This window comes from Theropithecus gelada, chromosome 8 (assembly GCF_003255815.1).
Source record: "Theropithecus gelada isolate Dixy chromosome 8, Tgel_1.0, whole genome shotgun sequence".
Taxonomy (NCBI): domain Eukaryota; kingdom Metazoa; phylum Chordata; class Mammalia; order Primates; family Cercopithecidae; genus Theropithecus; species Theropithecus gelada.
The window spans coordinates 27,685,418-27,698,354 of record NC_037676.1 but is presented as its reverse complement, the minus strand read 5'-3'; the positions used below and the strand labels follow the sequence as shown (position 1 = coordinate 27,698,354).

The following is a 12,937-nucleotide window of genomic DNA, read 5'->3' as shown; positions in this document are numbered from 1 at the left end:
GATATTAGTCTGGTAAATTCCTTATTATACGGAAGCAGCTAGTTCATGGGAAGATGAAGCAGACATACCAAGAAACTTAGAACAGACCGATGGCAAAAGCTGTGCAGTGCTCATATCCCTTGTTCCAATAATCCCTAAGCCCCTGATACATCCCTGCTCTTCTTGCTGTTTTGTTTCATCAGAGAATACATTTCCCTTTATGTATCACCTTGTTCAAATTAGATGTCTGTGCCCTGCACTGAGAGGTCCCTAATGCAAACATAACCTAAAGCAAAATGATCCACAATTGCTAGAATGATCATTCATATGATCACTACAAAGCAAAATGATTAAGAGCATAACAAACAAGATCAAAGCATGCATGTGACACTGAAGATACGATATTTTACTGAGAAAACGCTGACACTAGAAGCTCTCCTGGATATTGAGAATAATGTTCCAATGTGTACTAATATAAACAAAGGCATATACACTGCCATTTCAAAATTTTATTTCTCATAATTTACCTAGTTTAAGCACATAATCACGAATTTATGGCAGTAAATGACCTACAAAGGTCATCTAAGTCCATGATACCAGCAATTCCTTTATAACAGAAAAAGATAACATGTAAGAATTGAATTAATTTTCTTTTGCACAAGGATTGTTCACAGGATAAGGAACATCTTTCACTTTAAATTACTAATCTGAATGCAGACTCAGGCCAACAATAATTGAAAATGATGTGAGAAGAATTTCAACACTGTAATAACAGAGAATGTTTAAGGCATAAAAGAACAATTAAATTCAGGAATTATGGCTCAGTTCATAAACTGATATTCTAAGAAAATATCATACCATAAGACCATAATAACTTTCCACAATACATTTTATCCTGACTTGAATATGTACCTAAACCCTTCTTGGATAAGGCATGAGGTCCAGAATATAATTTCATAAGCTAAATTCTACAAACATATAGAGCAGTGAAGATTAAAGCATTCACAAATAATTAACCTTGAAATAACATGGGTAGAAAGGACATTACTACCTTACTTGTAAAGCACCAACAGTTAGTAAAATTTTATTGAATAACAGCTTTTTCTTCAGTGCAATTCTGCTCTTTATTTTTATTATCTAGAATGACTAGGCAAAATAGGTTAGTTTTGTTTTGCATACATGATATTTACTGCATGATAATTTAACACACTCTAGAGTCAATCACAATATTTTTATCAGAGAGTGAACTCTCCATCCTCTCAGGAATGTCACCTCATATCAAACTGTATATGTGAGTTACTGTCACAACTACTGGACTTCAAAATACATATACACTCAAGAGCTTAACAGACACTTTGGGAGCTTAGGCTGTGGCAGGGCTACTCTCTGTCAGCGGCTTCTCCAAAACCGGAGAGCTCAGGCTGCAAAAGACCTCAAAGCTTTTACACTTTGCAGGCCAGCACTTTCTAGCAATGAGGGGCCTTACTTGTGGTCTTGGATCTCAGCTATGGTGGTCAAATCAGTTTCTCCCAAGAACTGCTCATATAAAGGTACACTTCCACTTTTAGCCTTCACTTGAACACAGAGGCCTCCTTTCATCATAATTGAGCAAAGACACTTTAATAGCTTTGGAACACACTCACAATGTGGTTAATGTACCTCATCTATTGAGTGTATTCCCTGTGAAGTCTGTCCATGTTACTCTCCCCATCTTTAAGTATTGTTAAGTCAAGAAAAAATTCTCTTTGTATGGCAATAAACACTCTGATTCATGAAATCATACATTGATCATATTATTTCTACCATATGTAACAAAAATCCAAGTACAAACATGCACATTTATAGAGGGAGATATAAATTAAGTGTGGAATGAGAAAACTGGAGACTATTTAGACAAAAACCATCCATTTAAGTAACATTTATTGAGTGCCTACTATGTAACAGATCCTATGCGAGGCACAGAGGACACAACAAGGAACAAATCATGCAAAATTTCACAGCTTCATGATGCTTACATTCATTTCAGTAAGTATTAGACATCTTACTATTTTCAATAGCCATTAGACATCTTAACTCTCTTGAATGCTTAGCCATCTATCTCAGAAACTTCTAGGCTTTGAGCAGTTAAAAATAATAAATAATTTTATATTCAATTTAAAATTAATGTCAAAATTCAAAGTTGAAAATAGAAATGATAAAAGAGAAGGCTGATAGATTGAAAACAGCTATTAGCAAATAAATTTTTTTTAAAAGTGGGGAGGGAAACTAAGGCCCAAAGAGGTGAAGTGCCTTCCCAAGGATATAGCTACTTAGCAGAAAGTCAGGCTACAGTTCACATCTTCTAGGTCTGTTCCAGAAACTTTTCATTGTGTCACAGAATCTATTGGGGTGGGGGGGAACTATAATGAAAAGCCTAAATAATAAGGAAAACCTCTCTTAATATCTACTTATTGTTTTATAGAACTGTCAACCAAAACGGAAGAAATTTAAGCAAAGTGGAGACTCCATCAAATTTTAGAAAATACTTATGCTAAGGCACTCTGCATTAGACTCTAAAGATGCACTTAATGAGCTAATAGATACTCTCTCTTCTCTAATATCTGAAATTCCCGGAATACTTTTATTCAAAGGCCTATTTAATATGAACTGGTGGTTATAGTTCATATCCTAGCACAAAAACACTCTCAACACAATACCACTATCTCAATTTGTATTTTCTGCCTGACTCCAAAGAAAGGCTAGCACATTAGCTAATAGGCTTAACTACATTATCATGCCCCCAGCAGGTAAAGGAAAATGGTTAAGGTGCTAGGAGTTTTCACACAAAAGGCAACATGAAGGTGTATGCTTCCAGTAGTCTGCTTGTCACAAGGAATCCAATACTAGCTCTCTTGAACTGTTAGCCATCTATCTTAGATGCTTCTAAGCTTTAAGCAGTTAAAAATAATAAGTAATTTTATATTCAATTTAAAATTAATGTCAAAATTCAAAGCTGAAAACAGAAATGGTAAGAGAAGGCTGATAGATTTAAAGATTCATTTCTCACCACATGATCACGACACTTATTCACCTTAATGTCAAACAGGTATACCATTTGATTCATTTCCTAAAAAAACTTTTCAACTCTACGAACACCCATTGTCGAATCTGGATCATAATCATAATGACATCTTAACTTTATTAAAATGACTATGAAGATAAAAATCAAGAAGGACTTGATACTTACACCACTGGAAAGGAACTGAGCATACTTTACATGAGGTGGATCAATATCCTTTCCAGAGATGATCTGTGTTATCTACCATTCTGTAGAACAAAGATAGAAAATTGAGAAATATTTATGTTAATCAAGTGTTGAATAAAAATTTTAATTATATAACTTATGGATATCAAAAGTTAACACTAGCTAATCATGTTAAATACTATGTCTTCTGATTTGCATTCTACTGCTTTATTCACTATACAGTTTGATCCCTTTCAATTCAGACACAGATCTTCACAAAAAATGGTATTTACTATTCATTGTTTAGAAGCTAAAGATCATGAAGACAACTTATTAGCTGGTTAAAACCATAGCCATAGAGGCACCGATTTCCATTAACTCTAAGTTAAGATTATAAATTAGACAAAAGTTAAAAATGTTGATGTCAAAAACTCTCACATTAAAATACACATTCAGTACTGAATTACATTATGCATGGCTGAAGTGTCCAACAATACTAATGATATATGCAAAATGTACAAGGTAAAGTTAGAAACCTTTCACATTTGTATGTTCTAAATTGTAGCATTAATGAAGATCCTGTTGTAGATAATTTTCTTGCTGACTTAAAAGACAGGCCCAGGCGCGGTGGCTCACACCTGTAATCCCAGCACTTTGGGAGGCCAAGGCGGGTGGATCATCTGAGGTCAGGAGTTCGAGACCAGCCTGACCAACATGGCGAAACCCCAACTGTACTAAAAATACAAAATTTGCCAGGCGTGCTGGCACATGCCTGTAATCCCAGCTACTTGGGAAGCTGAGGCAGGAGAATCATTTGAACCTGGGAGGCGGAGGTTGCAGTGAACCGAGATCGCACCATTACACTCTAGCCTGGGCCACAGAGCGAAACTCCATCTTGGGCTAGGAGGGTGAACCTGTCCTAAAAAAGTAGATATAAAGTACAAAATGAAACTACTGAAATTGTTCCTCATTGTAGTTCCTAGGCAAAATAGTAAACCAAAGACACAAAAATGATTACTGGTCAAAACATATTTTTCACTATCTGCTCAAATTCAGTTAAAACATATGAAGCACCTGCTTGCCCTGGCATAGACACAAGAACCAAAATATGAGTAAGACATGGTCCCAACAGTAGAGGAGCTTAGGAGCTCATTAAATGGCAGAAGGTGGGGAGAATAGAGACTGGGGACAAAAATTATAGACACGCCTCTCTCGAATAAAAAGTATAACATTAAAGAAAGACTAAAAATAAAACGTTTATATGAATAACAATCCAGAAACTAATTTAGGTTAGAGAGAACTAGGAAGATTTCTTAGAGTGAAATCTGGCTGTTATTTGAGGATTAGAACAAGACTTCCACAACATCAAGGCATAGAGGGAGGTGAGAATCATTGGAGGAAAGATTCCAGGAAGAGGGAACAGTGAAAAGAAATTATGAGATTTATTTAGGTAATCAGTAGGCTTGTGTTGCTGGCCTTTAACACAGTATGTGTGAGGAGTAGATGATCTAGAAGGGGATCCTGGCCTTTATTCTGTAATCATGAGAACCATGCAGCATGTTTACATGTAGCATGTTTAGCATGTAGCATGCACCATGAAAATAGAATAAAGGTCAGGATCCCCTTCTAGAGGGGATCCTTTGATAACTTCCATGCTAGGAAGTTATCATCAAAGACCCTGATTTAACAGACAAGAAAACAGATTAAGTCACTGATACAAATTTATGTAACCATAAGACACTGAATTTTGTCAGTTATATTTCAGACATAAATGGGCTTAAAATATTCTACAAAAACAAAATGTTCTAAAAACAGAGGACCAAGCAAACAAGATGTTATGAATTCTCTCAATTTCACAAAGCTCTTCTGGCAGAGGAGACAGATTATTTTTTTTCTAATTGACAGATGTTTTGAAGTTATTTTAAAAATAGATTAAGAACTAAATCAAAATGGGTATTAAGATCACATCCACACTGAGTGCAATGGCTCACACCTGTAATCACAGCTACTTAGGAGGTTGAGGCAGGAGGATCGCTTGAGGCCAGGAGTTCAAGGCTAGTTTGGGCAACACAGTGAGTCCTGTGTCTCAAAAAAAAAAAAAAAAAAAAAAAGAAACAAAAAACCAAAATACAATCACACCCATTTGAATGCCTATTATTTAAAAAATAAACATAAAACAACAAGTGTGGCAATGATGTGGAGAAAATGGAATCCTTGTATGTTACTGGCTGAAATGCAAAATGGTGAAGCCACTATGGAAAACAGTATGTCAGTTCCTCAAAAAAACTAAATACAGAATTACCATATGATCCAGAGATTCCACTTTTGGATATCTATCCAAAAGAAGTAGAATCAGGCTGTGTTCACAGCAGCATTATTCACAAAAGCCAAAGGTGGGAATAACCCAAATGTCCACTGGCAGATAAATGGATAAATGAAATGTGATATATATATAAACAACAGAATATTGTCTCAGCCTTTAAAAGGAAGGAAGTTCTGACACAAAAACATGAATGAACATTGAAGACATTATGCTAAGTGAAACAACCCAATCACAAAAGGTCAAATATTATATGATTCCATTTACATGAGGTACCTAGAGTAGTCAAATTCAGAGAGACAGAAAGTAGAATGGCCGGTAAAATGCGCAAGGAATAATGAGAAGTTATTACTTAAGGGTACAGAGTTTCAATCTGTATACTGTATGTATTTAATGACACTGAACTATATAAGTTAAAATGGTAGATTTTATGTTATGCATATTTCAACACAATAAAAAAGTAGAACATTATAATAAAAACCTTACATTAAAAGGCATTAGGGATATAAATTTATGGATGCTGGATCACATTCAAGCACCTGGTCATAGAAAACAAGCAACCTATAAAAGAAAAAGAGAGGCCGGGCGTGGTGGCTCATGCCTATAATCCTAGCACTTTGGGAGGCCAAGGTAGACAGATCATGAGGTCAAGAGATCAAGACCATCCTGGCTAACATGGTGAAACCCTGTCTCTACTAAAAACACAAAAATTAGTTGGGCGTGGTGGCATGCACCTGTAGTCCCAGCTACTCAGGAGGCTGAAGCAGGAGAATCGCTTGAACCTGCGAGGTAGAGGTTGCAGTGAGCCAAGATCATGCCACTGCACTCCAGCCTGGCGACAGAGCAAGACTTGGTCTCCAAAAAAAAAAAAAAAGAAAAGAAAAGAAAAAGAGATTATACAATTATAAAATATACAGTTTATGACCAAGATATGAGTTACAAACACAAAGACCAAATAACATGAGAGGTAATAAAGCAAAAATCATAACAACTTTAATAATTTTGTTTTTAAAAATATAAATGAGTTATTTCAGTATACCTTTTAGAATGAACAAATATAGTTGGAGAAAATTTTAAAAAGAGAAATTTGCTGTATTATCAATAAACATAATTTTAAAGATAAAAAGATACTTTGTAAACCTTTTAACAAAGAAGTTTTTTTTTTCTTTGTCCACTACCATAATTGATCACAAACATGGTAAAACAAAAGGTTTAATTTCATATATATAATCCAAACAATCTAGGGAAAAATGTACAAAAATAACTACTTATAAACTACAAGATAGTCATAAACAACCCTTGGATCAAAGAAGAAATCACAAAGGAAATTATGATCCACATAGCTATACACTATGACAAAAAAAGAGGATTATTATTCATAACGAAAATCCAGGCCAGGAACGGTGGCTCATGCCTGTAATCCCAGCACTTTGGGAGGCCGAGGCGGGCAGATCATGAGGTCAGAAGTTCGAGACCAGCCTGGCCAACACAGTGAAACTCTGCCGCTACTAAAAATATAAAAATTAGCTGGGCGTGGTGGCACGCACCTGTAATCCCAGCTACTCAGGAGGCTGAGGCAGAACTGCTTGAACCTGGGTGGCAGAGGCTGCAGTGAGCGACACTGCATTCCAGCCTGGGTGACAGAGCAAGACTCCGCCTTGAGGGGGGAAAAAACCCCAGAAAACCCAAATGACCCAACAAAAGTTGTATTTAGAAGTAAATGTATGGCCTTAAAGACTTTAATATTTTAAAATTCATATTCTTACTGTTTTAAAATCTACAGCCTAAATATTTTTAAAAGTCAAAAGAAAAAACAGTATTTAAAAAACTAGAAAAATAAAATACTATACATCAAAATAAGCTAGAAAAATGAAACTAAGAAATACTAGTTGAAATTAATATAAAATGAAGCTACGGAAGGCGTAAGTCCAAATGTTGGCTCTTTGAAAGACTATTAAATAATTACACAGAAAGTCTAATAAAGAAAAGAGAGAGAAAAAAACTGCTAAGATTCAGAATGAAAAGAAAAATACAGCCATGGTATTGGGGGAAAAAAAACCCTAAGAAATTATAAATGCAACCGCATGACAATTCATTTAAAAACCTAAAAGAGAAAAACGATTTCCCAGTAAAATAGAATATATCAAAGTTGACCAAAAAATAAATTCTTTAGTTGAACCAAATAGCGTAAAATAAAGGTAATTAAGAATCTACACAAAGAGGCATCAAAATCAGCTGAGTTCTCAGCAGATTCAATCTATTTTAAAAACAGAATTCTAATAATACTAAACTATAGAAAAATACAGGAAATGTTCCAATCCATTTTATGAAGCCAGAATTATTCAATAGCATACCTAATAAAGGTAGTACACAGAACATACCATTTCACTTAAAAATTAAATGTAAAAGTTCTAAGTAAAAACTCACATTAGACTATAGAGTGCAGGACATATGAGAAATAATACAGTAGTCCCCCACTTTATCTGCTGTTTTACTTTGGCTTTCTGTGGTTTCAGTAACCTGCAGTAACCATGGTCCGAAAATATTACGTGGAAAATTCCAGAAATAAACAATTCATGAGTTTCAAAATTTGAGCCACTCTTAGTAACTTAGAAACCTCATGCCCCTCCTTCAGGGCATCCACACTGTAGACCCTACCTGCCCCTTAGTCACTTACTAGCTCTCTAGATTATCACACTGACTGTCCTGGTATCTAACAGTGCCCCTGTTTAAGTAATCCTTATTCTACAGAATGATGGCCCCAAAGCTCAAGAATAATGATGCTGGCAATTTCAATACACCAAATAGAAGCCAAAAGTGCTTCCTTTCAGTGAAAAGGTGAAAGTTCTCAATTTAAGTTAAAAAAAAAAAAAAAATCATATGCTGAGGTTACTAAGAACTATAAGAATGAATCTTCTGTGAAACTGTGAAGAAGGAAAATGAAATCTGCACCCAGTATACATAGAGTTTGATACTATCTGCAGTTTCAGGCATCTACTGGGAGTCTCAGAATGTATTCCCGGTGGATAAGGGGGGTTCACTGTATACCACTATAATCTACGCAGAAATGCAAGAGTGGTTCATTTTTAGGAATCAACATAATCCAACATGTCAACACATTTAAGGCAGAGAAATTATATGGTTATATCAATAGATGTTGAAAAGGCATTCAGTAAAACTTAGCAGCCATTTTAAAGAAAAAGCTCTACGGAAAAGAAGGCTAGAAAAAAAACACTCTGGTAAAAACATAAGAAAGGAAAATATTATTCTAAACAGCAAAACACTAAAAGCATTTCAAATAAAATTAAGATTGCATGCACACACAATAAATATATAGAGTATATATGTGTGTAATTTCACTTTTATACGCATAAAATAATCCGTGGAAGAGATCCAATAACAGTGGTTACTTTGAATGCGGGGTTGGGAACTAGAGAGATTGTGGAGAGGAATGGGAAGAAAGCTGTTCATAGGAAGCTTTTTTAAAAAATTATTTTAACCATGTGATTGTTATTACCTATTCAATAAATCAAATGAATAAAATTAGGAATTAGAGTGAGACGCCCACTAAATCCTTTATAAGTAAACACTGACTTAAAGTTTATAGGAAAAATGGTAAGACATAGAAAAGAATTAACTGGCAAAAATAATGGAATAAAAGAGAAAAATATCTTTTTGTCAATGATTTGGCAAAACAATGTCTAGAAAACTCAAGCAATTATATTATCAAAAAACTGAAAATTAGCTGTGTGTAGGGGCTGATGTCTGTAATCCCAGCGGCTCAGGACACTGAGGCAAGAGGACTGCTTGAGGCCTGGAGTTCAAGACTATCCTGGGCAATATAGCAAAACTGGTATCTTTAAAAACAAAACAAAACAAAACCCTGAAATAAAAGAAAGTATTAAATTGAGATATGATACAATACATTTAAAAGTAAAAGTTTCTCTAATTGAGCAGGAAACACCTAGAAAAAGAATGGGAAAGAGATTTTCATTGACAGTGGTAACCTTTCCCAATATTTATGAATAACTATATTGAGAAAGAAGCCCAAAAGGTTTTCCTTTCAATTTAAAAATAGGACCTAGGCTGGGCGTGGTGGCTCATGCCTGTAATACCAGCACTTTGAGAGGCTGAGGCAGGCCAACCACTTCAGGTCAAGAGCTCGAGATCAGCCTGGCTAACATGGTGAAACCCCGTCTATACCAAAAATACAAAAATTAGCTGGGCATGGTGGCGCACACCTGTAATCCCAACTACTCGGAAGGCTGAGGCAGGAGAATTGCCTGAACCCAGGAGCTGGGGCTACAGTGAGCTGAGACTGTACCACTGCACTCCAGCCTGGGCGACAGACAAGACGCTATCTCAAAAAAATAGTAATAGTAAAAATAAATAAAAACAGGACCTAATAGAGCAGAAAGGTTTTGTTTGTTTTTCAACTTTTATTTTAGACTCAAGGGGTAAATGTGCAGGTTTGTTACAAGGGTATATTGTGTGCTGCTGAGGTTTGGAGTACAGTTGAACCCATCACCCAGGTAGTGGGCATAGTACCCAAGTTATTTTTTTCAACCTTTGCCCCTCATTTCCTCCTTCCCCTGTCTTGGAGTCTCCAGTGTCTATGCTTTCATCTTTACATGCATGTGTACCCAAAGTGTAGCTCCCACTTATAAGTGAGCATGTGGTATTTAATTTTATTTCTGCATTAATTCACATAGGATAATGGTGTCCAGCTGTACCCACCTTGCTGCAAAGGACATAATTTTGTTCCTTTTTTATGGGTAGTATTCCATGGCGTAAATGTACATTTTCTTTATCCATTCCACTGTTGATAGGGACCTAGGCTGACTGCATGTCTTTGCTATTGTGTATAGTGCTGTGATGGACACATGGGTGCATGTGTCTTTTTGGTAGAACAATATATTTTCCTTTGGGTTTATACCCAAAGGAAATAAAAGGATATTTTATTTATATCTATCCTGGCAATTAACCGGCAAAAATATTGGAATAAAGGAGAAAAAATCTTTTTGTCAATGATTTGGCAGAACACTAAAATAACAAATATTTATTTATATAATATCCTTTTATTTTCTCACACACACATACATATATATATACACACACACATATACTGGAGATATATATACAGGAAATATATATATACTGAAGATATATATATATACAGGATATATATATACTAGATATATATACACACACACTAGAAATACATATACTGGAAATACTCTGTGTGTGTGTGTGTGTGTGTGTGTGTATACTGGAGACAGAGATATATATACTGGAATTGCTGAGTAGAATTTTTCCACTTTTAGTTCTGTGTTTCTTTTTTTTTTGAGATAGAGTCTGGCTCTGTCACCCGGGATGGAGTGCAGTCGTGCAATCTTGGCTCACTGCAACCTCCACCTCCTGGGTTCAAGTGATTCTCCTGCCTCAGCCTCCCAAGTAGCTGGGATTACAGGCGTGCACCACCACACCCAGCTAATTTTTGTATTTTTAGTAGAGACAGGGTTTCACCATGTTGGTCACGCTTGTGGGGAACTCCTGACCTGAGGTGATCCGCCCGCCTTGGCCTCCCAAAGTACTGGGATTACAGGCATGACCCACCATGCCCAGCCTATTTTTGGTTCTTTGAAGATTCTCCAAATTGCTTTCCACAGTGGCCTTGCCAACATCTGTTGTTTTTTGACTTTTTAAATAATGGCCATTCTGACTGGTATGACATGGTATCTCATTGCAGTTTTGATTTGCATTTCACTGATGACTAGTGATGATAAGCATTTTTTCATGTTTGCTGGCTGCTTATAAGTCTTCTTTTGAGAAATGTCTGCTCATATCTTTTGTCCACTTTTTAATGGGGTTAGAACAGACAGTTTAAGAACTACTAAGAAAATTGAGCAAAAGAAGAAAACCAAAAGTGGACTTCTGACCAGAGAAGTCAAAAGCCAGTGTAATAAAATCAATATGGCACTGGTATAGAAACAGACACACAAAGGAGCAGGACAGAATAAAGATCTTAATTACAGATTACAGCAAGTACGGCACAATGTGCTATCAAAGGTTACATTTTAATTCAGCAGGAGAGAATAAATATTTTTTAAAATTATAATAGAAAAACTGGTTATCATCTAGCAAAAAAACAATTGCATTTTTATCTTATATTATATGTACAAAATAAGTATCAGGCAAAATAAAGACAAATGTAAAAAATCACAGTAACACATCTACAACAAAATTTAGAAGATGACAGGTCTTGTAGATATGCTTAACAAAGACCAGAAACTTCAAAAGATAAACAAAAGGTTAAAAATTCCTTATTATGAAAAAAAAACAACAACTAAGCAGTTAAACTGAAAAAAATATAACATATAGAGAAAGAGCAGATCCAAGTTATCAAGTTCACTCAAAAAATACTCAAATGCACTAGAAGTCAAGGAAATAACAGCTTAACAATGAGATGTCACTTCAGTAAAAATTTAAAAGATATATCTTCAATCATGCTACCATATTTCATTGGTCTAAATGTGATTATGACATCATTTGGAAAGAAATATTGTGATATATATTAAAATTTAAAGAACTTGCACCTTTAATTTAGCAATCCTACTCCTGAGAATCAATTCTATAGAAATAAAAGTAACCATACATAGGGATATATATATAGGAAAATCACCTACTTTCCAATTTCTTTTTTTTTTTTTCCTAGTCAGTCTCATTCTGTCGCCCAGGTTGGACTGCAGTGGCGTGATCCTTGCTCACTGCAACCTCCGCCTCCCAGGTTCAAGCGATTCTCCTGCCTCAGCCTCCCTAGTAGCTGGAACTACAGGTGCCCAACAACATGCCCGGCTCATTTTTGTATTTTTAGTAGAGATGGGGTTTCACCACATTGGCCAGGCTGGTCTCGAACTCCTGACCTCAGGTGATCCACCTGCCTTGGCCTCCCAAAGTGCTGGGATTACAGCCATAAGCCACGATGCCCAGCCCCAATTTCTTATCTCTACAAAGCGTTGTTTCAATCAACACAGAAATGGCTAAATAAACTACAATATACTTTGATCAATTAACATAAATTCAATCATTAAAAAGAATTAGAGTTTTATCAAGTGGTTTGGTAGAATTTATTTAATGCAGTGTTGTGTAAAAAACAAAATGCTATTTTAAGAAAGCATAATATGATCAGATTTTAAAAAAGAAAACTACAACCAAAATATCCCTTTATATGTGTGTTCTGATGTCAGTTTGCATATCTAAAGGCATACATACATATGCACATCTCTATGTACAAGAGCACAGAAGACAAGAACAGGTGAGCAACACACAATGGAACTGGGGTGAAGAATGGGTGTGCGTATAGGATATGATCAGGAAGGAAAAGTGAATGGCCTGGGAAGCCAAGGAAATGAAGG

The 12,937-nt window shown here is 35.6% G+C and overlaps 1 protein-coding gene across 3 annotated transcripts in view; it reads right to left on the bottom strand.

The window, feature by feature from the left end:
* HMBOX1 (homeobox containing 1) overlaps positions 1 to 12,937 on the bottom strand; it is a 166,996-nt gene that overhangs the window by 88,027 nt on the left and 66,032 nt on the right. For all 3 annotated transcript variants that reach the window (XM_025393806.1, XM_025393805.1, XM_025393807.1), the window contains one exon: positions 3,206 to 3,285. In XM_025393806.1, coding sequence (XP_025249591.1) covers positions 3,206 to 3,228 — 23 coding nt within the window. In that variant the 5' untranslated portion in view covers positions 3,229 to 3,285. The remainder of the gene's footprint in view (positions 1 to 3,205; positions 3,286 to 12,937) is intronic.